Here is a 26,712-nt window from a genome sequence, read left to right as displayed (position 1 = left end):
TGGAGTTACCAGATGAAATACAAATTAAAAAACCAAAAAAAACCAAAAAAAAAAAAACCAAAACCAAAAAACCAACCAAAAAAAAAAAAAAAAAACAAGTAATTTTTTAGTAGAAGTTCCGTGCAACATTTGGGCCATACTTACACTACCCAGTTACTCCTTGTTTACTTTAAGTTCAAATGTAACTAGGCGTCCAGTTTTTTTGTTTTTTCCCCCCCCGAAATCTGACAACTCTAGGTAATGGGGTGGGGGTGGGGAGCAAAACACCCTTTCCCCCCGCTAAGAAGTCGAGAACCACGGTCATAGCTGTTACTAATCACCCTGATACCTCGGCCTTTCTGAGCAGGCCCCCGAGAGCTGCTGGTTTCCTTTGTCCCTTGTGGCAGGGAAGGAGTCACCAGACCCGGCTGAGGACGGCCAAGAGTCACAGGGCCCTAGTGGCCCTACTCTGCCTTCCGCCAGCTGTGTGGGCTGAGCAACTCTCTTACCCTCTCTGAGCCTCTGTTTGCAAACTCACAGACGGGGTGACTGAGAAGCTATCCGCCTTTCCGCCCTTATTAGGATCAAGAACTTTCACCCTGGAGAGTGACCTGTAACCCGCAGGGCCCTGCTCAGGGTGTGTGAGGTTAAGTGGAAGGTGTCTGGGGAAGCCTGGCCCAGAGCAGCACTCAGTGGGCCTGGGACTGTTACCACTGCCACCAGGGGCCCCGGGAAGGAGTTTCCAGCTGGTGCCAGAGGCAGCAGGTGGGCAGGGCCATCCTGAGCAATGCTGTGAGCCCCGAGGACCAGGATGTGCGCAGTTGCAGGAAGCTGACGCAGGACAGGGCCCACGGATGGGCGGCCACACAGCAGAGCAGAGCAAAAGCTCCGGGCCAAGTGGCATTTGGCATTGGGGATGCAAGAGCCACCAAGGACAGCTGAGGCTGTGGTTTCCCCCAGGGAATCCTCCAGGGAGGCCTGGCTGCCTCCTTCAGTGGGCTCCCGGGCCAGCTCCCTGGTCACACGCCCTGTTGCCCCAGAGGCAGCACCATGCCGGCTATAAAAATCTGGTGACAAATGACGTGCGAGGGTGACAGACAGGAAGTGCACCCAGCTCTGTCCCAGGGCGTCCCAGCCTTCACTGTGCAGAAACGGAGGCTCGGGACAAGTTCCTGCCTCCACCCTGGGTCTCCCCAGTGACTTCAGAGGAGGGTCGGAGGGCTTGGACACCTGCTCAACAAAACAGGTGACACACCCAGAGGTCAGGGGCAGGGAAAGGACAGAGGCAGGAGAAAGCCACCAGTGCTGGTGGGGGTGGGGGTCTGTTTCTCCGCGAGGACACTGGCAGGTGTGTGCAAGGACATAGGGAGCGGCTCCCCGACAGCCTGTGACCCTGCTCTGCCCGTGCACCGCACGTCAATAAGAACGCAAACCTCTCCTGCGGAAACGAAACAAACTTCTCCGAGATAGCACCTTTCACCCGTGAGATCAGCAAGAATGAAGACAAAAAAAAAAAAAAAAAGGCTGTTACCACTGTTAGCTTAGTCACTCCCCACGTGGGAATGCAGAGGCTTCGGGCGCGACTCCTAAGGTCACGTGGTAAAACTCTCAGGAAGACAAGGGTGCCCGTGTTCTGACCCAGCAGAGCTACTCCGGGGAATGTCCCACGGCCAGGCTCCCTGGCAGGTGAATGATGGGCTGGGGAAAGGTGACACCAGGACACCGGGCCGCATGAGGGACTATTTGCCACTGTGCAAAAGAGCAAACAGCAGGTCCGCAAGGGAGCCTGTTCCCACGCCTGCAGACACCTGCCCGGGGAAGGAGCAAGGGGCAGAACGGCAGGTCTGATGCCACCATGCACGTTGCATATAGGAAAGGGATACGCCCAGGATCATGTCTGGGCATGCAGATGTAGAACATTCTGGAAGGAGACCCAAAGAAGCAGTTAACTAGGGCTGCCTCCCATCAGGTGGCTAGGAGAGCAGCAGGGGCAGACTGAGTCTTCACTACGTATTCTTTTCTACATTTTATATCCTGTACTATGGAATTTACATGGTACCACGGAATTTACGCTCTGTACCACTGAATATATAATAAACATATTTCTGAATATATATTTTATATATTCAGAAAATAAAGTGACGAGAAGGAGCAATAAAACATTTCCTGAAAGGGGGCCGACACAGACAGACAGGCTACGGAGGGAGGAAGGAGGAAGGTGGGCTGTGCTGCTGCAGGAGAGGTCTGATCAAGGTGAAGGAGTAAGAGAGTGAAGAGGCAGAGAGAGGCAAGGGCAGGGTTGGGAATCCTGCTTCTCAGGAGAGGGGCCCAGTGTGTGGTCACGGGGCCCGGGGAAGTCTCCAGAGTCCCAGAGGGTGGGGACACTTGGCCCACCTTGGCTGCTGAAGACTCCAGCCTGTTGGGCCCTGCTCTTCGCTGACCCCCAGCCACCTTGTTTTTCATGGCTTCTCCTCTGGGAGGCAGGCCTGGCTACTGTTCTGTGTCTCCTTCCAGAACACTCTCTGTCTCCACGTACAAACACCCTCCTCGGCGTATTTGTTTCCTTTCTCCAACACACGTGGCAGTGCTAGACCTGCCGTTCGGCCCCCCCGTCCCTTTCGCGGAGCCGTGTGCGTGGGACACGGCTCCCTAGCTGTTGGGACAGAGCTGCCTGTCCTTTCTCATGCCTTCATGGTCTCCCCAGCATGGTCCCACCTTCTGACCGACACATGGGAAGCGCGTGCCTAGGATGCCAGGGTGGGCTGCCAGGAGCTGAGGCTGGCTGGTGGGGGGGAGGCTAGGACTCAAAGGACAGGCGTCCTCGGAGCCTGTGCCTTTTTGGCCCACAGCCCCTGGCCCCACACTCCCCCACTGGAACCTGTGGCCCGAGTGGACATTGTGCATTATGCCCCAGGCTAGTCCCCAGTGGGCCTGAGCACTGCCTGCCGATGGCCCCCCAGGACCTCTCTGCCCCCAACCTGGGAGGGTCTGAGTGGGGCCCTCAAGGAGCGTAGGGTACACAATTTGAGGGGCCCCTCCTCAGGGCCGGGCACACCCTCACTCTCCTCATCTCGGCCCTGCCCAAGGTCATGCCCCTCCTGGCACACTTCCAGCATGTCCCGGAGACGGGCAGGTTAAAGGCCTGTGCCCCTTGATCTGGAACAACTGTCCAGGGCCATCTCTGCTCCAGAGCGCCCATGCATGGAAGCCCAAGCCTACCCTGGGTACAGGTCCTCAGGCACGCCCCAGGCCAGTCAACCTGACCGTGACCCTCTTGGCTGTCCTTCCCTCCTTCCTCAGGACAGAAGGTGCGGGTCTAAGCAGGACACGGGGCTAAATCTGGGCCATGAGCCATGCTGGTTCTCCCAGGGAGACAGGGCGGGGCCACGTTAAGTACCATCTGCTTCGGCATTTAAGATAGTCTCGATTATCCACCCCTCCTTGGAGCAGGTGGGGGTCTCCCTGTCCTCGGAGCTCTTGCCTCCTGGGTTTCCAGCCAAGCTAACCTTGTCACCGGGGCAGTCAGCCCCCAGCCCAGGTTCCGTGTGAAAAGCAAGGATGCCGGCCTCCAAGAGTGGTTTGCACCCTGGGATGGGCGGGACAATCCGCCGGGAAGCCTCAGAAACGCACCCGGACCCCGGACCCCCGGCCACAGTAACTGAATCCCAGCCCTCTGGGGAGCGGGCCAGGGCTGCACGGGTCTTGAAAGCCTCCCCTGGGGGAGGCTTAGACCCCTGGTCTGCCCTGATTCCGCGCTCCCTACCACTAACACAAGAAAGTCTCGGGAGCACACCTCAGCAGCCACAGCCCTGCCCGCCCCAGGGACCTCGGCGGCCCCGGCCTGGCCCCACGGCCCTCGTCCCTGTCACGCTCTCGTCCTCACTGCTCCTCTGCTCAACAAACGTGTTCCCGTCTCAGGGCCTTGGCGTCCGCTGCTGCCTCGGCCTGGAGCCCTGTTCCCTGCCTCCGTGCGGCCGGCTCTGATACTAGATACTAGGGCTGCAGGAGGCCCGTGCCTGTCTCGTGCCCACTGGGACGCCACTTCAATTCCCTTTCCTGCTGTCGCCACACCATCCGCCGGTCTGGGTCTCATGTCCACACCCTCGTTTCTGCCTCTCCTGCGTGGGGACAGGGCTCTGAGCCGTCCGCGGCCCTTCCCTGGGGCCTGGGGCAGATGCCCAACAGCGGGCCGCCCGCCGGTCAGCTGGGAACACGACGCGGGTCCGGGCTCTGTACCCCGCGGGGAGGGGCTGCAGGGCAGACAGCGACGACCCCCACAGGCAGGAAGCTGCCGCTCACAGTCCAGATGGGGACACGGAAGCTCAGTACACTAAGACGTTGACCTTGGCCACATTCTACCTCAATGCGGGGCCCCGCCATGTCACTGTCCTTTCAAACGCACGAAGCCCCGATGCAATCCGAAAATGGCTCAAAGCGTATTAGCCCAATGGGTGCCTTGATCCCTCCCTTTCCACGGAGCCCCCAGCCCCTGCTGGAGTAACCCCTAAATTGCCTGCCCCCCAATCAGGCTGCTTTTCTCCCTGACCACCTACTGTTCTCTTCCTACCGTCTCCCAGACCAGCTCCCCCAGGCCGGGTGGCTTCCCTGGCGCCACCCCTGCCCAGAGACGCGGCCACGGGTTTCCGTCACGCGGCAACTGGCACTCGGGTGGCTGTTCTGAGTTCTCCCTCCCTCTCCCAGCTCCCCGCGGTCAAGACGCACGGCGGCCTTGCTCCCGTCTGAAGCCCCGTAGCCGGTCCTGGATCCGCGCACAGTGGGATACAATCGATATTTGTGCAACGAGCAGTGTCTCGACCAGCTGTGCCCGCGGCGCCGCACGGCTCACACCCGGACTCTGCCCTCGACGAGTGTCGCCTCGTGACTGTCATCTTCGCTGTGACCCGTGGCTAGCCTCAGGCTCCCTGACACCAGCTGAGAAACGGGCACTGCGACGGCCTGCCCCCAACCGCCCCACGCCTGGGTACCGGCCGGATGGAAGGAGAGGGCTCTGAGCCCCCTGCGAGGGAAGGGGGAGAAATGCCTGAGCGGTCAGGGGTGCCGGGGAGGGCGGGCCCACGTCCCGGGCCCCACCGTCACCATCGTCCCATGCTCGGCGCAAGAGACCGAAGACCCCACCGGCATCGGGCAGATCCCCACAGCGGGCTGTCCTCCCAAACAGACGGCCAGTGCTCCTCCAGACAGTCAAGGTCGCAGACAGGAGCGTCTCAGAAACTGACACGGTCCGAGGAGCCTGAGGAGACGTGACGAGGAGCTGTAAGGTGGGGACCTGGGACAGCAAAGGGGCTGGCAGGGAGAGCAGGAAAGCTGAACCAAGCGGGAGCGCGGCTGGCAATGACTTATCTGGGCGCGTTCAGGGCCCTCGAGGAAGGGACCCAGCCGAGGCAAGCTTTAACTAGAGGGGAAACTGTGAACCTGAAACTACTTTCTGTAAAATCTAAAACTGTCCTAACAAATAGTCCTTAGGACACATGAGCCGGTCTCCATCTGCTGGTGCCCTCCCACCTGGTCCCGGGCACCCCAGAAGGACGGTCCGCTGGGACCAGCTGGCCCAGGAGCCTGTCTCCACAGCGATGCTGTCGTTGGCCGGGGCTGGCGCTGGTGCCCTCAGGGGAACCCCAGAGACCACACGGGCCCCCGAGGTAGCCCCACGGGAAAGCCCACACCTCCAGATTGAGTCCCCCTGCACCTGCGGCTGCCACCAGAATGGGAAGGCACAAAGGGCCGGGCAGACAGGAAACCCCGTCCATATACTGCGTCAGTCTCAGATAACTCTCGAAGCCTGGCCCGGGAGATGTCCCCACTCGTCACTCCATTTTGCAGATGGGGAAGTTGAGGCTTTGATACGTGAACTGATTTGTACGACGTTGTAGATTGACAGGACACACCTGGGATCTGAACTCAGATCCTTCCGACCCGGGAGCCCCGGCACCGGTGTTCTCAGACTTGAGCAGGCACTGGAATCCCCCTGAGGGTTTGTTAAAAACCCCCAGAGCTTCTGACTCAGTAGGTCTGGGAGGGGCCCACGCATCTGACCAGTTCCCAGGGGAAGTGGAGGCCGCAGGTCTGGGGGCCTGACCCTGCTGCTCCCTGGGGCAGTGCCGCCTGCTGCTGGCCTAGAGAGAGCCTGCTCCTGAGCACAAACTGGGAAACCACTCGCCCCTCTCCTGCCCGCTGAGCCAAGCCCCTCCTGGCCGGCCAGGGGACGCAGGGCTGGGGAGAGCGGCCCTGTGCCTCGGTCTCCCCACTGTGAAGTCACCTACGCTGTCCAGCTGTAACGAGGCACATCAAGGGAGCAGCGCCTCGCTCCCAGCCACGCCCGGCCCACACCGGCCCTTCCACCAGAGGGCACGGGAGAGGCGCTCTTTGGACAGCAGAGCGCTCCCACATGTCACAGCTGCCACGGCCAGGCCCTTGGGCAGCAGGACCCACTCCCAGTGCTCTGCTGTGCCCGCTCCCCTTTGGGACCAGAAACAAAGATTTTGGCACAAGTGTGTTCCTCTGTTCCGTGCCACACTCTCATGTGTCCCCACCTCAGGCTGTCTTTGCTGTCAGGCCAGAGAAGCACCTTCCTGCCCTGCCTGTGTGGGGCTCAGGGGTGAAAGGATTCGAGGTGGGCTGACGAGTGTCCCCCCAAATCCACACCCACACAGACCCTTAGAATGTGGCCTTATTTGGAAATAAGGTCTTTGCAGATGTGATTCGCTAAGAATCTGGGGATGAGGGCGCCTGGGTGGCTCAGTGGGTTAAGCCTCTGCCTTCGGCTCGGGTCATGATCTCAGGGTCCTGGGATCGAGTCCCACATCGGGCTCTCTGCTTGACAGGGAGCCTGCTTCCTCCTCTCTCTCTGCCTGCCTCTCTGCCTACTTGTGATCTCTGTCTGTCAAAGAAATAAATAAAATCTTGAAAAAAAAAAGAGAGAGGAAAAAAAAGCCTGGCTGGCTGTAAGTCCGAGACTGGTGTCTTCTTAAGAGAAAGGACACAGAGAGACACAGGGAAGGAGGCCGTGTGAGGACGGAGCCAGACCCAGGAGGACGTGGCCACATGCCCGGGAGCGCCCGAGTCCCCAGGAGTGGGGAGAGACAGGGAGGACCCTCGCTCAGAGCCTTGAGAGGCAGCGTGGTTAGAACGCATAACCTCCGGCCATGGGGGAATGCATTTCTGTTGCTCGAAGCCCCTCAGTTTGGGGTAATACGTGACAGCAGCTCCAGGAAACTGCGACACCATCTCACAGACTGTGAAGCTGAATGAGAACGTGTTGATAACGTTCCTGGCTACAGCGACTGTTTCAAATGTCAACTTAAAATGTTACCTTCTGCAGAGGCCAAACCAACGGTGGTTGGAGCAAGGCCTCTGGAATGAGCCCCCCCGCGGTTCAGATCGCACTGGGTCCCGGCTGTGTGGCCTCAGGCCAATGGCACTGCCTCTCTGTGCCTCAGTGTCCTCATCTAGAAACTGGGGATCTTGGGGGGACTCACTTGGGTGTCGCGGAGACAGGGGAGCGGATCCACACAGAATAGGCGCAGAACAGGGTCCTGTCCCGGCTGGGCCCTCAGGAAGAACTCACCATATATTCTAACGACTTGACTGGGTCCTTCCGATTTCTGGGATTTATCCCAAAGAAATACTAATTTAACAAATCAGAAATCAAAGATGTTCAAAACGGCACAATTTACAAAAGCAACAAGCTGGAAACCACCCAGAGGCCCACTCATGGTGGGCTGGGACACAGGCCTTAGAGAGCATGGAAAGACACAGACCAGGGACACCCGGACACGTCGCAGTCCCACCGCGGGGGAACACCACGCCTGCAGGCGTGAGGGCCGAGCATGTAATGTGGACAGCAGTGTGAAGGGAACGGGCCGTGGGGCACTGTGCCCTTTGTAGCTGGTCTGTCCCTTCCGGGAGGAGGAGGAAGGTCTGGGGCCTCTGGGCTGATGGGCCTGGGTCGTTTTGGTGAAGCAGAGAGAAGTTCCAGGGCTCGGTTCCCTGCGCTCCCCCACTACCCCCCCTGCCTGTCACACCCCAGAGATCTGCCGCCTCCGGAGGCCAGGGCTGGGTGAGGCTGGCGTGGGCAGAGGGTTGGCAGCCCCGGGCCGGGGACAGGCCCTGACGAGCTGTGGTGCACACGTGCGAGCAAACCTCGCTGCCCCAGCGACATTCCAGCCCTTTGCTCCTCCAGGGCCTTGGCTGATCATCAAAGACGTCCCGTCCCCGCAGCCACAAGTGGAGGCAGCCCCGTGTCCACGGGGAATGAATGATCAACCACAGGTGGTCCATACTCGTGGGGAACAGAAGTCAGCCTTGGAGAGGAAGGCTGTTCTGACACCTGCTACAGCAGGGACGGACCCCGAGGACGTTATGCTGAGGGAATCAGCCCGTCACGAGAGGGCAGTTACTGTATCATTGCACGCGTGGGAGCCCCTTGGAGTAGGCAAATTCGCAGAGACGTTAGGTAGGACGAGGGAGGCGGGGCTGGCGGGGGGCGGGGGGGCAGGTGGAGCGTTGGTGTGGGACGGGGACAGTGGAGAAGGTCTGGAGGTGGTCGCTGGGGACCTCTGGGCGATACCGTAAACGTACGTAATGTCTGGGGGCTGTACACTTAAAAATGGTAAAGACAGCAAATTTTACTGACACGTATCTCACCACGATTAAAAACCAAAACAGAAGCTTGTACTGAATGCCTACTCTGTGCCCAGCGCCGGGGAGACCCGGCCACGAAGTCCAAGGGTTGAGGGTCCTGGGGCACCAGGGGCTCCATCCAGAGGCAACTGTGGGCCCTCCACCCCCACAGGCGCTGGCCCAGCAAATGCCCCCCACTGCCTCAGGGGCTCAGCCTGCGGCCTCAGAGGGGCCAGGCCCTGGAGGGGCGTGGGCTGCCTCAGGCTCTCCAGCATCCCATCCCCACCTTGCCCTCGACACCCTGATTTTCTCCAGGGGAGCCGCTGCCCTGCACACATGCGTTGTCTTGGAGGAACTGTCCGTCAAGATGCGTCGCCCCCTGGCCAAGGGGGCGGGGCATAATCCGTAAGCTGGGCCCACCAGGCCTCTGCTGAGCTCACCCATCCCGGCAGCGGGACACAACGTGGTCCTTCACTCTGGCCTGCACCTTCCCACGCCCCTGACCTCCTGCAGCAAAGGGCTAGGGCCAGGGCACCTCCGAAACATCCAGGAGGTGAGTCAGCGCTGCCGAGGTGAGTCACATGGGTGAGGGGCCACCAGAACGACTCCCGGATTTCCAGCTAGGGAGCATCTGTCCCTGAATAACGGGCATCAAGGGGAGAGGTCTCTGTAGGGGCCATGTTGGTCTGCAGTGCCCCTGGGTCATCTAGACACGGGCCAGGAGGGTCTAGGACACAGGACAGGTGTCTGAGGTCCCTCTGCCAACACCTACCACATTCCACAGTGACCTGGTGTCCTTCTAGACCTTCTCCCTGTTGGCCTTCCCCAGCCCCCAGCAGGCCGGACCTTCTATGTCAGTGGTAACAGGCCTGCAGGTTCGGGGCTCTTCCTCCCTTACTCTCCAGGGTTGGGATTAATCCCCCTGAGGGACAAGCCAAGGCCCAGGGGCACTGCGACTTTCTCTGTCAGTGACAGGGAAGGCCTGCAGGGGCGCTCAGAGTCAGAGCAAGCCTTTATAAGGCACCTGCTGTATACAGATGCTGCCTTAAGCAGTGGTCCCCCTCCCTCTCCAGGGTGGATCCTCCTACTCTCTCCAGCCTCACGCCCCCCCACACCCCTCTCCCAGGCCCAGAGATGCTGTGGGGATGCTCTCCCCCTTACCTTTCAGGCAGGACAGCTTGAGCCCCATGGCGGCGCCTCTGTGGGCCTGTGGAGAGAGAGGGGGCTTGTTGGTCTTGGCCATGTGCAGCTGGCCCCCGCCCTGCCCCCGCCCCGCTGGTACACAACAGGAAATAGCGGGGAGAGAAGCCGCCAGTGCCTGGTGAGGTCAGGGTGCGTGCTGACTACATCTGCGCTGAGTTTGCTCAAAGATGAGTCTGTGCTGGTGGAAAAAACTTTCCGGCGCCTCAGAACTGCATAGACGGGAGCTCTGGAGGGTGGGGTGCGGTCGAGGTGAGGGCGTGGTCGGGGCTGACCTGGCCTTTTCTTTTGGGGCCACAGGGCTGGCTGGCTTCAGAAGCAGGAGCAGGAGGACGTGGTGAGCTCACCTGCTGTCAGGGCGCCGCCCCTCATTTAAAATGCACTTGGACATCTAACCGATTAAGGGCACTAAGGCCTCAGTCCATGGAGTTAAAACTGTCCCCACAGTCGGCCAGCAACGGGATTCACCCTGAGCATTCTGAGCGATGGATAAAACAGGACGCGGCTGACAGGGTTCGGCACCTGTGTGCTCCAGCCCCGGGATGTGCTCCTCACTCACAGACGCGAAATCAAGGCTCAGGGAGTGGGGGTTCCAACCCCGGGGCTGTCCCAACCCCGGTCTGGGGCCTGTGAGGCTCTGCACACCCTTCTGGGGAAGAGGAGGGAGCTACCTCCATGCCAGGCTGCCTGGGAGAGAGGCGAGGAGGGTGGCCACGAGGGAAGCCCCTTGGATCTCCACCAGGGGTGTGTGAGCGAGGCCGCACGTTGTGCTCTCCTTGTCCTGCCCAGAGGCCGGCGTCTGTGGCCAGGAAATGCTGGGGTTCCCCCAGGAACTCGCTACACGGGCGGTGCTGCTGGACCAGCAGCCTCGGGCCCCCCCGGGAGCTTGTTAGCAATGCCGCATCTCAGGCACACCCAGAAGCCTTGAGCCACAGTCGGTATTCTAACAAGGCCCCCGGGGAGTCGTGTGTCTGTTGAGGTTGGAGAAGCGCGTTCTGGGCCTTAAGATGGAAGATGGGGTGTGTGGGGTGGGGGAGCGGTGTGGGCGGTGGGGGGAGAGTGAGGGTGTGGAGAAGCAGGAGTCTGGGAGGCACGCAGGCTGGGGAGCTGGAGGGACCAGGAGGGGCTGGCCTGGAGAAACCCAGGGTGAGGGCTTCAGTTTTATCCAGGCTGGGTCTGTGGGACAGGTAGGAAGGCAGGGGCCCGGATGCATTTCTTAGGAGATGGGCTGGGGGACTGGGGACAAGGCAGAGAGCACAAATGAGTGTGGGGGGGGGAGAGACAGAGCAGGAGAGGGGCAGACGGTGGTGCGGTGTCTCGACTTGCCTGCAGGCCGTGGAGCTGTGCCCTCCTGGCTGGCCCAGAGCCTGGCTTAGCCGGGTAACCACGGATGGGCTGTTCAACCAACCCAGGCTTCATTTGCCTCATCTTTAAAATGGGGATGATGCTAGGGGATCTGGGTGGCTCAGATGATTAAGCTTCTGCCTTTGGCTTAGGTCATGATCCTAGGGTCCTGGGCTGGAGCCCCACATTGGGCTCCCTGCTCAGCGGGGAGCCTGCTTCTCCCTCTCCTTCTGCCACTCTCCCTGCTTGTGTTCTCTGTGTCAGATGAATAAATTTTTAAAAAATCTTAAAAAAAAAAAATAAAATGGGGATGATGGTCTTGGAAGTCTCACTCAGCAGCAGGACGACGGAACCATCAGGAGGGCGCAGAGCTCCCGTCCGAGAAGTGTCCGATGCTATTATTTACACCAGCCACAGAGGGAAGACCGGCAGTGGTTTCCAGCTGGGCCTTTCTCCAGGGGCATACTCCTTGCGGTGAGGTCCTGGGACCGGAGCGTGGGCCCACCAGGAGCTTGTGAGAGACGCCAGGGTCGCAGGCCCCGCCCCACCTGCAGGCTCGGCACCTTCATCTCAAAACAAGACCCAGGGGACGTCCATAACCACTGCAGCGACCCTGAGCACTGTCTCCCATGACCCTGTGAATTCGCCTGGGCCCTTAAAAAGATACAGACGCCTGGGTCCCACCCCAGAGACTCTATCTAGGCTAATGGGCCTAGGGTGTGGGCCTAGCGCTGGGATTTTTTAAAAGCTCCCCAAGGGATTCTAATCATGGGCGGGATTTGATACCAAGGAGGGGGTGTCTTCAGGGGGAGAGGAAGGGCCAGGCTGGAGGAAAAGAAAGCCCAAGGCCAGTCCGGTAGGACTAACGGTGTTACCTCTTGAGCATTCACTGTGTGCCCGTCACAGCCCGGGACGGAGATTCCTGGTCAGTCAATGCTCACAACAGCCCCTAGAGGCTGGGACCCTCCCCATCCCCATTCCACAGAGGGGGAAACAGAGGCACAGGGAGGATAGTTCATCTGCACTCTCAAATAAATAAGTAAAATCTTTTAAAAAAAAAAAAAAGACCAATACTGAAATAGTCAAAAGAAAGACAACTGTCTATGAGGTGACCGGATGCGGTCACCTTTCAGGGCTCAGATCTCAGTCCTCGGCCTGCGTTTGTGAGAGGCCTTCGTGGCTCCTGCGACACACACGTCCAGCCGTCTGGGCTCGAGGGCCACTGTGCCTGCAGCGTGACTCCGAGGGGTCAGCTAAATCAGCATATGCGTGTGCAGGCGCAGAGACCCTAAGATAAATGTGGCTAAGCTTCATCTCTGGGAAAGGACTCGGGGGAGCCCTTCGTGTTCCTGTGGCTTTTCTGGAAGCCTGAAACTATTTTAAGAGAAGTCACGCAAGGAAAGAAGAGCCGACACAGGCAGCAACAGGGGTCCGCAGCCTCTGTGCCCGACCCCACGGCCTCCCCAGCGGTGGCCCAGACCACTGTCTGGTGCATCGGACCCTATTTCCCTAGAGACATCTCTGATGCGGCCAGGGGGAAGGGGGGAGGCTGGGCTATTCTCTGCCGGGAGCACCACCTCCCCCAGGGTTGTCCTGAAGTGACAGGAGTCTGTAAAGCTATCTGGTGACTTGAAACATACCCATTTCAGAGCATTCAGGAGGGAAGGAGAGAGGGACAGAGGGAAGGAGGGAAGCATGGAAGGGGGAAGGGGGGGGAGGAGGGAGGGAGGTTTGGAGAAAATGAAGACGGATCAAGGAAGCGAGAGGAGGAGGAGGAGGAGGAAGCAGCACTGGCCGCAGCCTGGGTTCAGGGGACACAGGGACAAGAAGCTGCGCGGCGTCAGGCCAGGTCGCGTCCAGGGGTCATGTGGTGTGCAGCGACTCTGTGTCTGCTTCCTAAAATTCCCAAATGGAGAAATGTCACAAACCGGCGTTCCTCACCCCAGCACACAGGCCGGGACCCTGCCTCTCCCTCCCTCAGGACAGGACAGAGGCAGCAGGCGGGGAGTGGCCCGGAGGAATAAGGAAGAACCAGGGTCCAAGAGCTGTGTGACCTCAGGCAAGTCACTGCCATCTCTGAGCCGGAGGTGCTGACGTTCAGCCCCCCAGGTTCCGTGTCCTCGCCTGTCAAATATTAGGCACCCTGCCTGGGGGACGGTCCTGTCCCCAAGCACTCCTGTGAAGGCACTGCCTTAGGGGTGTCCCACGTCATGGGCCCTGGCTCTGGGCTGCTGGGTCAGGAGGAGACACTCCCACAGGTGATCCCCCCCCCCGCCCGGCTGCTGGGGCTGCTGGCAGGTGGCCAGCCTGGGCAGCGACTACGACTACGGGGAGAGCCCCATGAATGGGCGAGCCCTTCGGAAGGAAAGTCGCGAAGCCGATTCCCTGATTCTACAGCTGGGTGAATGGAGGCCTGACTGGGGGGGAGTGAGGCCGCTCCCACTTCCAGCTCCCTCGCCGGAGCATCACAGCCGTGAGAGCCCGTAGATATCCATCTCCCTGAGGCTTGAGGCTTTTAAGAGGCCAAGTCCTGGGCCAAGATTATTATAAAAATCACTCCCCTCCACCCTAAAAATGTCCCAAGAGAGACATCACCACTGCCTCCCCATTTTACAGACGGGGGACGGAGCTCTGAGGGGTCCCGGCCAGGAAGCCCAACCCGGGCGGCACCAGGGCTCCGTTCGGTACAAATGTACAGGTTTCTGCGACGAGGAAAAAGAGAGTCAATGGGAGGGAAGCGATCTCGAGGGAGGGGTCCACCCCCTTCGCGTGGCTAGACGGGCAAGCGCCGCCAGGCCCAGGGAACCGCTAGCTCAGGTATAAACATTCCCTCTTTCACACTTGGGCAGGAGCGTGAAATACCTCCCTTTCCTCCATGTTCCCTTTGAAATCTCAGATCGTTGATTATTTGCACAACAGCTTGAAGTTGAACAGGTTCTTTCTTGCACCCCTACTGCCAAGGGGCCACCGCAGGGTCCTACCGAGGCAGGCACGGCAATGACACACGCCTCCTCCCGCGGGGTCTGCCTCGCCGCCGAGCCTCGGAGAGAGATGCGGGAGCCGCGCGTCAGCTGCTTGGCACACCACGCGGGTTCTGTAAAAGCCTGAGCATCTCCAGGGGAGGGACACACTCGGCTGAGCTGTCCGCAACTGTTTTCAGAGCACTCGGGAAGGAATGACCAGCCCACAGCAGTGGGAGTGCCCCAGCTCACCTCCCACACGCTGGCGGCGCAGAGAAAGGGAAGCCGAACTATTCTCTGCACGGAGTACACAGTCACGGCGAAGTACCGAGTCCACGGCCTAGAGCCACAGAGGGACAGGGGAAGACCCAACTTCTTGAAGGCCGACCCCGGGGGCAGGCTGACTCCCTTCAGGCACCACGTTTGTGGACCAGAGAGGCTGGGCTCTGGAGTGCGAGGGCACGTTCTCTCTTGGGGGCAGTCAGAGGCACCCACAGCTGGAGGGGGCCGGAGAGAAAAGGCTCCAGATAAAATATCCAGTGCCCAGTTTCTGCATGGGACATACTCAGACCCCAAATCCTTCATGAACCCACAATTCAAACTTAATTGGGTGTCCAGTTTCCTGTTTTGTTTTTTAAGATTTTATTTTTGGGGCACCTGGGTGGTTCAGCGGGTTAAGCCTCTGCCCTCAGCTCGATCGTGATCTCAGGGTCCTGGGATCGAGCCCCACATCAGGCTCTCTGCTCAGCAGGGAGCCTGCTTCCTCCTCTCTGTCTGCCTGCCGCTCTGCCTACCTGTGATCTGTCAAATAAATAAATAAAATCTTTAAAAAAATATTTTATTTTTTAAGTAATCTCTGCGCCCAAAGTAGGGCTTGAACTCGCGACCTGGAGAGTGAGCGTCACGTGCCAGGTACATCCTATATTTTACTTGCGAAATCCGGCAGCTCTCCACAGCAGTGGTCTGGGTGCTCACGTGGGCTTCCCAGATGAGGACAGAGAGGCCCGGAGAGGGACCGTGAGTGCAAGGCGGGTCCAGCTGGAAGCCGGGTCTCGGTCTCTGCAGAGTACCGTCCTAGAGGGAATCGGAAAGATCCCCTGGAGGTCGTGAGTCACTGAACTGAACAAAGACCTCACTTGAGCCTGAGCAGAGCGCAGGGGTGAAGAATCAGAGCTGAGGAATGTGACAGTTGGCCTAGGTGGGTGGACCGGCCGAGGGAGGATGGGACCAGGTGCCACTCGCAGCCGGGGGACATGGGCCAGCTCTCCACGCCTGTTTCCTCACTGCAGACAGGGGGAAGACAGTTCTGACGGGCTGGCCACCCTGGGCTCCTAGTCAGGCACAGGGAACATCTTGGTTTTCTTCCTTCTTTAGAAAAGGCACTTGCTTTTTGTAACAGGATTAGAATTCCTGCAATTCCAGCCAAAGGGTCTGTGCCGGGAACAGATACTACAAGTGTTAACACGCCTCCCATCCGGGTACACGCAGTGCAAACATGAGCATCTCCCTGACCTTAGCCCACGGGCCTGCAGGAGGCTGCGAGCTCCTCGGGAGGAGAGGGGGAAGCGGGGACAGCTGCTTCCCCCACAGCGGCTCACCAACAGGAAGTCACAGAGGATGGGGGGCGGGGAGGCAAAGGCGCCCCGTGAGATCCCCACCTATTTTTGTGTCCTGGAGAAGGGGCCTGGGCCACCTGAGGTCCAGCCTTGGCCTCCCTGTGACTAACCATGTAACTCTGAGCAAAATACTTGCTCACTGCCTGCTCTGAACCTCTGCGTAATAATCAAGCTCGGTGCTTACAGTTTGTTAGCTTTTCGTGTTCTATGTCCATACGCACGTTTATTTAAAAATATGGGGTATGCTCTTAGAGGTCAAGTTAACGATTAATTCACCACAGGGTTAATTTAAAAGTATGCAATTAGGGGCACCTGCGTGGCTCAGTCAGTTAAGCGTCTGCCTTCAGCTTCGGTCATGATCCCGGGGTCCTGGGATCGAGTTCCCGTATCAGGCTCCCTGCTCATCGGGGAACCTGCTTCTCCCTCTCCCTGCTGCTCCCCCCTGCTCATTCTCAATCTCTCTCTCTCTCAAATAAATAAAATCTTCAAGAAAAATTTTTTGAAGTAGGCTCCACACCCAATGAGGGTCTCGAACTCACCACCCTGAGCTCAAGAGTCACATGCTTTTCTGACTGAGCCAGCCAGGTGCCCCCCCAAAACATGCAACTGTTTTTCACAGCAGCCTTGACGATAGGACCCACAGACGACCAGCCCACGTCAGAGAGAACCCGCCAGCTCACCCCTGAGACGTGGGGCCCACCGCTGGCACCTGACGGAGACCCTGCCGCTGGGAGGGGCAGGAGGACATTCCTGGGGATTTCCTAGTTCCGGATCTGGCGTACACTCTTATGTGCACACAGTCCCATGTGTATATGCTACATGCATAAAGCTTTAATGGGGGGAGGTGTTGCACTTGCTGGTCCCAGAGGCCTGGCCTGGCCCCTGCCATATTCCAGAGCAATTCACGGTCAGGCTCAGGGTTCAAGGCCCGGCCTTGACACTTACCCGCCCCATGAATTTTACAAGCCTCCGTGTCCTCATCTGTAAAATGGGGACAACACCACTCCTTGGTCAGAGGATGAAAAGGGGCCAGGCAGGTGATAGGGACCGCAGGTGCTGGGGATACATTAGAGAGCATCACCCCCTTCCCACGGCCGCCGAGGGCAAGTTCCCAGCTCCAGGCCTCCGAGGTGACCTAAACTCCGGCTCAGTGCCCACTGAGTGGCACCCCACAAGCAAGGGAAGGGCTTCCAGGGAGAGGAGATTAGGTGGTGAAGCTTTCAGCCTCCTTGGGGCTTGCGAAGGGATTAAGTCTTTCCATAAATACACCGCAGGCCGCCCTCCCTCCCTCCCAACCAATCATCCATCCATCCATCCATCCATCCGAACCGGTACCCAGGGTGGAACCCAAGGTGGGTGTGGCCTGGACAGGCGAGGGCATTCCTGGCGGTGGGGCAGGAAACCCCAGGGCCTGCCAATCTAGCTCAGTTTCTCGCAGACTCAGTTTCCCCATCTGTAAGATGGGGTGTTGTGCCACAAAGGCTCCACTCTCTCAGAAGTGCCTCCACCTGCCCTTCCTCCGTGACCCTCCGGCTGCGAAGGCAGTGGGGACTGACTCTCCTCGCCGTTCCACCGCGGCCCAACAGAGGCGCGGAGTCTGCCCGCCCTTGACCCCGCCCCTCACGCGGCCGGGCCGGCTGGGCCCGGGTCTCCAGAGCCTCCCCCAGTTCCGCTGAGCTCAGCGGGCCGGAGAAGTCGCGCGTGCGTTCACACTGGTCGCCCTTTGCGGTTGCAAACCTGCTTTGATGCCCTGGGAGGCCAGGGGGCCCCTAAGTGAGGCGGCTCATGAATAATATAGTTTGAAAGCCTCCATAGAGGGGAAATGGTTCCTCTCGAGGCCTCCTGCCCCCACCCCGGCCGGGCTCCTTTCCAGCTCTCAGGAATGGCGGTCTGGCCCGTTCCCGAGGAGCTCGTGACAGCGCGGGGCGCCGGGTGGAGAGTGGGGGGCCAGAGGCGTCCACGCGCGGACACACCCCCACCGGCCCCGGGTAAGGCGCAACACAGCCGGGGCTCTGGGCCCAACTTTCCCCAAATCCGCCTCTCGGCGGAAAAGTCCGCGAGAAGTTGGGGGGACGCCCGGGCCCGCGAGGGTGTCCCGCCGCCCCCCGGAACGCCCTGGCCTCCCCGGGCGCGCCCTTCCCGCCGCCAGAACCGGCGGGGCGTGCACGCCGCCTGCTCGGACTCTCGGGGAGCGCGGCGTCCTCTGGAAGGGGTGGGCGGGCCGCGCCGGGCCGGGCAGCGGGGCGCGCGCGGCGCGGGGCACTCACCGCTTGCTGGGGGCTCACTGCGGAGCCGCGCCCGGGGCGCACGGGACCCACCCGGGCGCAGGCGGCGGCGGCGGCCGGGCTCCGGGGGCCGGGGCGACGAGCCTGCAAGAGAGAGCAGCGGGGGTCATGGCCCGGGCCGGGCAGTGCACGGGGGCCCCCGCTACGCCCCGGCCGGCGCCCCCGGCCGCCGCCGCGCGCACGCCTCCCGCCGACCCCGCCCGGCCCCTCGGGGCGGGGCTGCCAGCGGCCCCGCCCCGCCCGCGGGCGCGGGATTGCTCAGGCCGGGCGCGGGGGCGGAGCAGGCCCGCCCGCCGCCTCCCGGGGACCGTGCCAGGGGCGCGCCCGGCGCCCGCACCTCCGGCCTCCCGCCTCAGTTTCCTCTCGCCCGGCCTGGCCGGGAGGTGGAGGGTGTGGCCCGGGGAAAGTTCGGGGCCCCTCCCCGGGGCTGCCTGCCAGGCTCCCTGAGGCCGTGCACCCCAGCCTTGGTGGGGTGGGAAGGGGCGCCGGGGTTCTCCCATGATGAAAGGGCCCCATCACTCAGCTGCGGGGAGGGGAGGCCAGAAGTGGGAGGCCCCACCATCCCGCCATCCGCAGCTCCCTACCCCTGCCCCGGAGTGGGGGCTGCTGGCGACAAGTAAGCAACATGCCCCCACCCCACCCCTCAGTCTTCGGAGAGCCGCGGGGTTTCAGATGGATGGCCTTCGTGATCGGAAGGCAGCCTCCTTGGTGTTAGGGTCTGGCCCTCAGCTTCACTTCTGGAGGTCAACCCGGGTGCACCAAGAGGGGCGTGTGAAGGGACCTCCTGGCCCATGGCCCCGGCTTCAGGTTTTCTTGATGCCCAGCTAGGAGTAACTCTCCAGTTCCTCTCCAGGTGGGTGTGAAGACCTTTATCCAAACGGGTTTCTTAGGAGGCTTCATGATGAGAGGGTCTCTGACGGTATACCCAGCTAGCTAGGAGGAACAAACCCCCCACTACCGCGGGTTCTTTGTGTCATTGTGAGAAGCCCCTCATGCCCACAAGGTCTCCACACCCTGTGCTGTGTGTAATTCTGGAGGCTTGGAAGGGGAAACTGAGTCACGAAGCAGGACAGTGGCACTCCCTCGGCAAAGCAGGAGCGGACTGAGTTACAGGAAATAGAGTGAGCACCCTATGTGTGGCTCTCCCTCTGAGTCATTCCTAAAAATGTTGCAATCTTTTGTATCAAGTCAGGAGTGACAGGTGGAAAATGTGTCATGTCCCCCCCTCCCTCCCAAAAGAAGGACAAAAGGGGGCAGGGTTAGGGACAGGATGCTCCTTCCAAGGGTCCCCAGTCCCCACCCTCAGAGGGATGGTGGACTGCCCAGGGTCTTGTGTCCTGGCTGTGAGCTGTGGGGCAGGGTTGCTCTGAATCGTCTCCTCTAATGGTGGTGATAGAGGGGGTGGGGAAGGCCCTGGGACAGCAGGCACAGCCCCCAGGTTCTGGTCCCGGCATTGTGGAGGCAGAGAAGTCCTCAGCAGGCCGAACGGATGCTTCGTGCTGGTTGTGAGATCAGCCTGTTTCTGAGCTTCCGCTTCCTCCAGGACAAGTGGGGATTGTTGTTTCTACACATGCTTTTTGAGCACCTACTCTGTGCTAGACACCGGGTACCGTGGCGAACGGGCTGTCACTGACAGTGGCCCCTAGGCACGGGACCCCCATGTCACCACCTGCTCAGGACGGCCCTGCGAGGAGGAGACACTTATTTTGTCCTCTTCCCGGAGCCTGGGGGACAGGGATGTCAGAGGTCACCCAGCCAGCGGGCTCGGCAGCCCCAAGCCGGCGGAGGATGGTGGAGCCGCTGTCTCAGCAGCTGGCGTGGGGGGGGGACTGCCAATGGGAGGCAGCCAGGTGACGACTCTATGGGTTGAGAGGACGAATGGAGGGATGGAAAGAATCCTGTCTAACTTGCTTCCTCCCCCAGGAGTCCTCGGTCCCTGTTTCAAGGTCAGGATTTCTCAGTGTCTGTGCTTGCTGTCCGGGGCTGGCTCATTTGTTGTCGTGGAGGCTGCCCTGGGCACTGTGGGCTACCACAGCATCCCTGGCCTTCGCCCACTAGAGGCCACTAGCATCCCCTCCCCTCTCCAAGCTGCAACAACTGGACACTGCCACCTGCCCGCTGGGGGGTGCAAGTATTCCAGTGGCTCCCAGTCCTGGCAGCTGGCCCGGATGGGATCATGGGGAGGGGTGGGGTGAAGCTTAACAAGTAAATGAATGAAAATGCAGAGCAAACGCTCAGACCCAGGCTCTCCCCAGGATCCCAACCTAGCCGGAACCACGGAGAGCCCCAGAATGGGTGTTTTGTAAATGCTCCCAGGTGACCCTGGGGTGCCTGGGTGACTCCGTCAGTGCAGCACCCCACTTGATGTTGGCTCAGGCCATGATCTCAGGGTCATGAGATCGAGTCCCCCATCAGCTCTGTGCTGGGTACGGAGCCTGCTTGAGATTCTCTCCCTCCCCCTCGGCACCTCCCCCTGGCACGCTCCTGCTCTCAAATTAATTCATTAATTAAAAACCCCCAGGTGGCCTTAATTGGCCGTTGCCACAGAGAACCTCGAATCTAGTGCTCAGAGCCCATATGGCAGACTGGAGACGTGGGGGACACATCAGCCGAGTACAGGGGATGAAACGTGGACAGGTCCTGGTTGGAACAAACGCACTGTGAAAAGGTATGTGTGCGGTAATGTCGGAAAAGGCGCCGCCGTCTGGGTATTAGATAATATTCATAAATTATTACTAATTTGAGCGGATGTGACAGTGGTATCGTCATGCTTTTAAAAGCCTTTCTCTGGGGGGTACCTGGGGGGCTCAGTCGGCGAAGCGTCTGCCTTCGGCTCAGGTCATGACTGGGTCCGGGACCCTGCTCAGCGGGGAGCCTGCTTCTCCCTCTGCCCCCTCCCAGCTCGTGCGCTCACTCTCTTTCTTTGTCTCACATGAATAAGTAAAATCTTCAAGAAAACAAAAAGTGTCCAGGAAAATTTACAGATGGAAGAGGGAGGGAGGAGAGAGACGGCAATGACGGGAGATGGAGGTGACTATCGACGTCACGTGGGGACCCTCCACCTGGGTGTGTTTGCTTTTCCAACAGAGGGGCGCCTGGCTGGCTCAGTTGGTGGATCTTGGGGTCATGAGCCCCAAATCCCACGTTGAGTGTAGAGATTACTTAAATAAATAAATCTTGGAAAAAAGACATTTTTCCAAACAAACAAAAACCCCTTTTTGTTTTAAAAAGAGAGAGAGAGAGAGAGGCCCCTTGGACATTGTGTTCCTGGGAGCCAAGTGAGGGGACCACCTCTAGGAACTTGGTTTGGGGGTGGGGGTGGGTAATGGGAAGCGGGTGGGTGGGGCCGTGGGGGATCTGGGAGGAGAGACGGGCTCCGAGGGCTCACCTTGCACCCCGACCTGGCAGCAGGTGAAGACGGGGTTTGGCGGCCGTGACCCTGCAGAGACCAAGCCAGGGCGGCGCAGCATCACCTGAGCCTTGGGAAGAGGCAGGTGCTGCGGGCCACGTGTGGATTCCTTAGGTGTGGGCCCGGTGGGTCTGTGGGGAAGTCGGGCCCCCGACACCTGTCCCCCAAAGCCCTCCCTTCTCGGTGCAGAACCCGCTGGTCCGCAGAGGACATAGAACAGCCACGGGAGCAGAAAAGAGACCCAAGTTGTGAGACAACGTCCTCTACTGAAACGTCTCCTTCCCCCCCTGCCCTTGCCCCTCCCAACTTTCAGAGCCCTGAGCAAGTGTCCCTTTGGCGCCTGGACCGGCGTCCTGTCCTGGGCTCCCTGGTGCGCTCGCCGAAGGTCTGTCTGTCTCTGGGAAGTAAGGTCCCAGAGGGCCGGAACCGGGTCTGCTTTGCGGACTGTCCTATCCCCAGCCCAGTGCAGTGCTCCGCTCTTCAGAACCGACAGGACTCGAATGAGTGACTGAGGAACTCAAGTCCTCAGTGAAGGAGCAGATGCTGGAGCTCCCGTGTCCCCCAAGGAAGTCCTCTGCTGCAATGCCAAAGCAGCACAGTGGCCTGGGGGAGCTGCAGGGGACAGGATCTCTCTGAGGATGCTGTGCCCAACCCTGTCTCCGTGGCCTGGCTAGCTTGCGTCCCTCCTCTGCCGTCATAAAGTGGCAGCTCGAATGAGGACGGTGGCAGTGGGGACATCGGGCAGCATCAGGAGACGGGGCCAGAGGCAGCAAAGAAGAGAGCAGGCGTGATGGTCGTCCTCGACACATTCTGGTCCAGGAGAGACACCTGGGCAGGCCCGAGGCTCAGCAGGGGTGAGGAGGGAGGGATGGACATCATTCCCATTCTGCACAGCCTGTGATGGGGCAGCAGGGTGGGCTGGCGGGGCTTCCTGCAGACTGGCCTCCTAGGAGACCCCACACGTGGTCTACGAAGCATGGGCCTTCCCGTCACTAGGGCCCAACTGTCCTGCCTGCTGGGAGCACCAGCCGGTCCCAGGTGGCTCTACAGGGATCTGGTCACTTCCAAACTGAGGCGGATCCCCATCAGGTGACAGCCGTCCCAGCCGGTGTCGCAAGGTGCCCGAGAGCCAACTGGTCGAGCCCATGCATCCCACAGAACTGGAAGGAGATACAAAGTGGCTTTGTCTTAAGCCAGTTGGTCTTGGGACATTTTGTTACGCGGCAACAGAGAGCAGAGACAAACTTCTACCGAGTGACAGACGCGATCTGGACTCCTGCTTTCTGTAAGCTTGGCCTCAGCCTGCTGCGGTTAGATTGATAGATTATCCCAAAGGCCCAAAACAAGGATTCGGCCTGAGAAAATGTACACCTACAACTCGCTTTATCTGCTCGAGTTTCTGGTGCTGTTGCTATGGATATTCGGGGGCCTGTGCCCCTCTCCCCACCCTTGTTCTTGTCCCTGCCTGCCGGAGGCTGGCTCTCCCTGCTGTGTGTCTTGCCTGCTGTTCCCCTCTGCTTCCGCAGGCAGTCTGTGGTCGTCTGGGGGGCTTGCCTCTGAAGGCACCTTCCCAGACATCGGGCCCTGACGTCCCCCTTTACAGATGCAGAAACGGGGTTCGGAGAGGTGGGCTGGGGATGCCCGGCTGGAGAGCGGGAGGGCCGGCCCCCTGCACCAGGACCCTCCAGGACAGAGGGGGCGGCAGGTGGTTCTTTCTGTCTGGAGGAGTTTTGTGTGTGTGTGTGCTCGCACGGTGCGGTGGGATGCTGGAAGTGGGGGCCGCGGGAAGGATGGAAGGGGCCCCTGGAATTCACCCAGTGGATGGGGGAGTAGATGAGAGTCGCCCTGATGAGGCCGTGGCCAGCTCTCAGGCACAGGAGCAAAGCAGTGGGTCTGCAGGAGACGGGTGGGGTAGGCAGCGCTGGCCCCCAGGCCTGCAGGAAGGTCAAACGTGAGGGTGCACGTAAGCCCGCTGTAAACCTGAGAGAACCAGACAAATCCGAGCTAATGCGTGCTTTGTGCTGGCTGCGTGCTGGGCGCCGTGGTAAGCCGAGTGGCCGTCTGGCACAGACACCGTAATCACCCCCACCCTGTCCAGGCCAGGGGCTGAGGGTACCAGTGCCTCACTCCCTGGGTTGGGGGTGGCAGAGCCCGGGTTTGTGCGTGGCAATCAGGTGTCCCTCTTGTGCTCTCCACACACGCTGTAGGTGACAGTCACCACGAGGGCACAATTGTCACCATCCCCTCCCAACCAGGGACAATCGGGGCTGCCCATCGGGGACAGGGCAGAAAGCTGGCCTGCGAGAGCCCAGGCGGACACAGTCCGCAGGCAAAGCAGCACCTGCCAATAGACAGAAAGTCACGAGAGACCATGGCCACGTCCCCAAAATCAGAACCTTCGAGAGACACCGTTATAAAGAGGGGATGAGCTACAGACAGGAAGGACGTATCTGCAAATCGCGTACCTGAGAAAGGACTGAGCATACAAAGAAGCGTTTGGTCTCAGGAACACGGAGCCAAGGAACTCAAGAACTTATGTTGAAGTTAAAAAATCAAATTAAAAAAAGATTCGAAAAGACAGTCCACCAAAGACACACATACGGATGGGAAGCCCTGGAAAAAAAGTTCAAGGTCACGAGTCATTAGGGAAAGGCCAGTCAAACCCACGAGGAGGTTTGCCAGGTTTGCCGTGACGATAACCCAGGGAGACGGCAGATGTCGGATGTTGGTGAGGACGTGCAGGAGATCTGGCCGGACTGCTGGGGACGTGAAATGACGCGGCCGCGCTGGAAAACATCTGGGAAGATTCTTAAAAACTGAAACGTTCATCTACCGTAGACCCCACCGACTCCCCCAGAGACCCCAGAGAGGTGGGACGAAAGCCTGCGTGCATGCAAAGACCCGTGCATGCAGGTTCCCAGAGGCTGTGTCCACAGCAGGCACAGGTGGAAACAGCCCAGGCGGCCTCCCAGTGTGGGGGGCGGGGGGCGCACAGCGCAGACAGGGAGGGAGGGGGCTCCCGCTCACACCACAAGGCACGTGAACTTCAGAGCCGCGATGTCCGGTGCGGGAGGCCAGACAGGAAAGGGCTCCGGTTGCCCGTGTCCCTTCACCTGAGTCGTGCAGAACAGGCAGGTGTGCAGAGACAGGACACAGACCGGGCCGGGCTGAGAATGAGGAGGGCTGCCGCCGGGCAGGTAGGGCTGGACGCTTACTGACGGTTATGGAACCGCACGCCGGAACAGGTGACTTCTCTGGGATGTAAGTGACGCCTCGTACCTGTAATGCCACAAGGACACAGAAACACCTCGGAAGAGGCAGCACCCCACTCCCCTGGGAACGTGGGGCCTGGAATGACCCGGTGGCCAGCAGGTTCGGGAACAGGGGTTGGGCTCTGAGGCTTTTGAAAGAGCCCCGCAGGATGGAGAGGGGAGGCCGGGGCCCTCACACCAGCGGGCAGGAGGCAAGGGGACAGAGAGTGGGCCCTAGGAGAACAGGCAGGAGGGTAGGGAGGGAGGAAGGGGAGTGGAAGGACGGGGAGGTGGGGGACTGCAGGCTGGAGGCAGGAGCACTGCCCGGCACCCTGGGGAGTCTGCGGAGGACAGTCCCTCTGACAAGGACTCGGGCGCCAGGGACACTTGTGGGATTGGCATCGAGTCTGCTGTTGCCCACATGCTAGCCACGTTCATTCTCTCATTCCTTACTGCGCGGCGCACAAGTGGCCGTCCTCTGCCGGGTGCCGGCGGCCTGGGGAACAAGGAAGCCCCCCTCACGGAGACCATGGGCCAGTGGGGCAGAGCTCGGCCATGACGGTGGCTCCCGTGATGGGGGGCACAGAGCCAAGCTCACGGGGGGAGGGGCAGATGGCAGGGTCCAGGGACAAGGCAAGAAGGTGTTCTGAGGGAAGATGGCAGGGGCAGGGTGACAGCCCCGCCTCGGAGGCCATCAGGAGCCCCAGGAGGCGCTGAGGGGCTGAGGGCAGCAGAGCTGTGGCCAGAGGTCGGAGAGGCCAGACCCCGTGGGGGCCTGGGCGTGTGTCCTGGAGGATGGCGCTCCTGACAATGGAGGGTGCGGCAGGGGACTGGACGGGTCAGGGAGGCGTGCGGGGGGCGGGCTGCGCTCGGCTGCGGGGAGGCCCGGGACTGAGGAGCGGGTCCAGGGAGGAAGGGAACAGTAAGCACGACCAGTACAGTCCCTCCGCCGCCATAGCAGAGACCCACTCTTCACGTCTGTCCGGGTGCCGGGGACCCGGGGTGCCCTGTCCTTTCACTCGCGGGGTCGGGGGACGTGGCTCTGCCTGTGTCTGGCTGAGCTCCAGGCGCCTGGAGGGACTTTAAAGGGACTTTCTTTAAAGGCCTGGGACCCTCTCCACTTCACACCCTTAGTCCCTTTTGAAACCGAAAGTGGAGAATGGATGACTCAGTCCAAAGGCTCAGTGTAAAAAAGAAACCAAACCCCGTAGGTTCTAACACACAGAAAAAGCTGTGAAATAGAGGGTCAGAAAAGTTCACCCGTGGCTCTGTCGGTTAAGCTTTTGCCTTCTACTCTGGTCCTGGTTCTGGGGTCCCGGGATCGAGCCCTGTGGTGGGTTCCCTGCTTGGTGGGGGGCCTGCTTCTCCCTCTGCCCCTCACCCCACTCCTGTGCTCTCTCACTCTCTCTCTCTCAAGTAAGTAAATAAAATCTTAACAAAACAAAACAAAACCTCCGGGGCCAATGGTGTTTGATGGTGGGTGTGCGGGAGATTTTCATCAGTACACTGGGCTCTGGGGTGAAACCGCATAAAGCGGGAGATTTGGAGGCCCCAACCCGGGCTGGGGTTGAGGTCCTGAGTGTGGAGAGACAGACGGGGGCGTCCCTGGATGGGGGGGGCAGGGACAGGATCTGTGGCCAGTGGATGGGGGAACAGAGGGGAGGAGTCCCTGGGTGGGGATAGGAACAGGATCTGTGGCCGGTGGACAGGGTGGGGACTGAGGGGGCGTCCCTGGGTGCGGGACGGGGACGGAATCTGTGGCTGGTGGACGGGTGGGGACAGAGGGATGAAGGACAGCTCCCAGTCTTGTGCCTCCTCCAGCCCATAGGTGAGTTTGCTTTGTTGAACTGATTTTGATTTTGCCAGATTCAGGCAAACAGCAGGTCTGAGAACCATCTGGAAGACAGAAGGATGGTGCTTTGCCATCTGCAGGGAACTGTTGCTCCTGACTGACACCCTTGTTCTTGTACCAGTGTGTGCTGGCGAGGACAGTAAGGCCGCACGTTTGCGGGCACATCTGGGGCCCTC

The 26,712-nt window shown here is 60.1% G+C and overlaps 1 protein-coding gene across 2 annotated transcripts in view; it reads right to left on the bottom strand.

Moving 5' to 3' along the window:
- Positions 1 to 18,170, bottom strand: part of C7H16orf74 (chromosome 7 C16orf74 homolog) — a 29,895-nt gene extending 11,725 nt beyond the window's left edge. Inside the window, exons 1-2 of one of the 2 annotated variants that reach the window (XM_044255613.1) lie at positions 18,007 to 18,170; positions 9,781 to 9,826 (exon numbers count right to left, since the gene is read on the bottom strand). In XM_044255613.1, coding sequence (XP_044111548.1) covers positions 9,781 to 9,808 — 28 coding nt within the window. In that variant the 5' untranslated portion in view covers positions 9,809 to 9,826; positions 18,007 to 18,170. Of the gene's footprint in view, positions 1 to 9,780; positions 10,435 to 18,006 lie in introns of those variants that run through there. The other variant, XM_044255612.1, reaches the window with a different exon arrangement.
- Between the last annotated feature and the right edge of the window lie 8,542 nt (positions 18,171 to 26,712).

Source organism: Neovison vison, chromosome 7 (assembly GCF_020171115.1).
Source record: "Neovison vison isolate M4711 chromosome 7, ASM_NN_V1, whole genome shotgun sequence".
NCBI lineage: Eukaryota > Metazoa > Chordata > Mammalia > Carnivora > Mustelidae > Neogale > Neogale vison.
The sequence above is the reverse complement of the archived record's forward strand: the minus strand, read 5'-3'. Positions and strand labels throughout refer to the sequence as shown.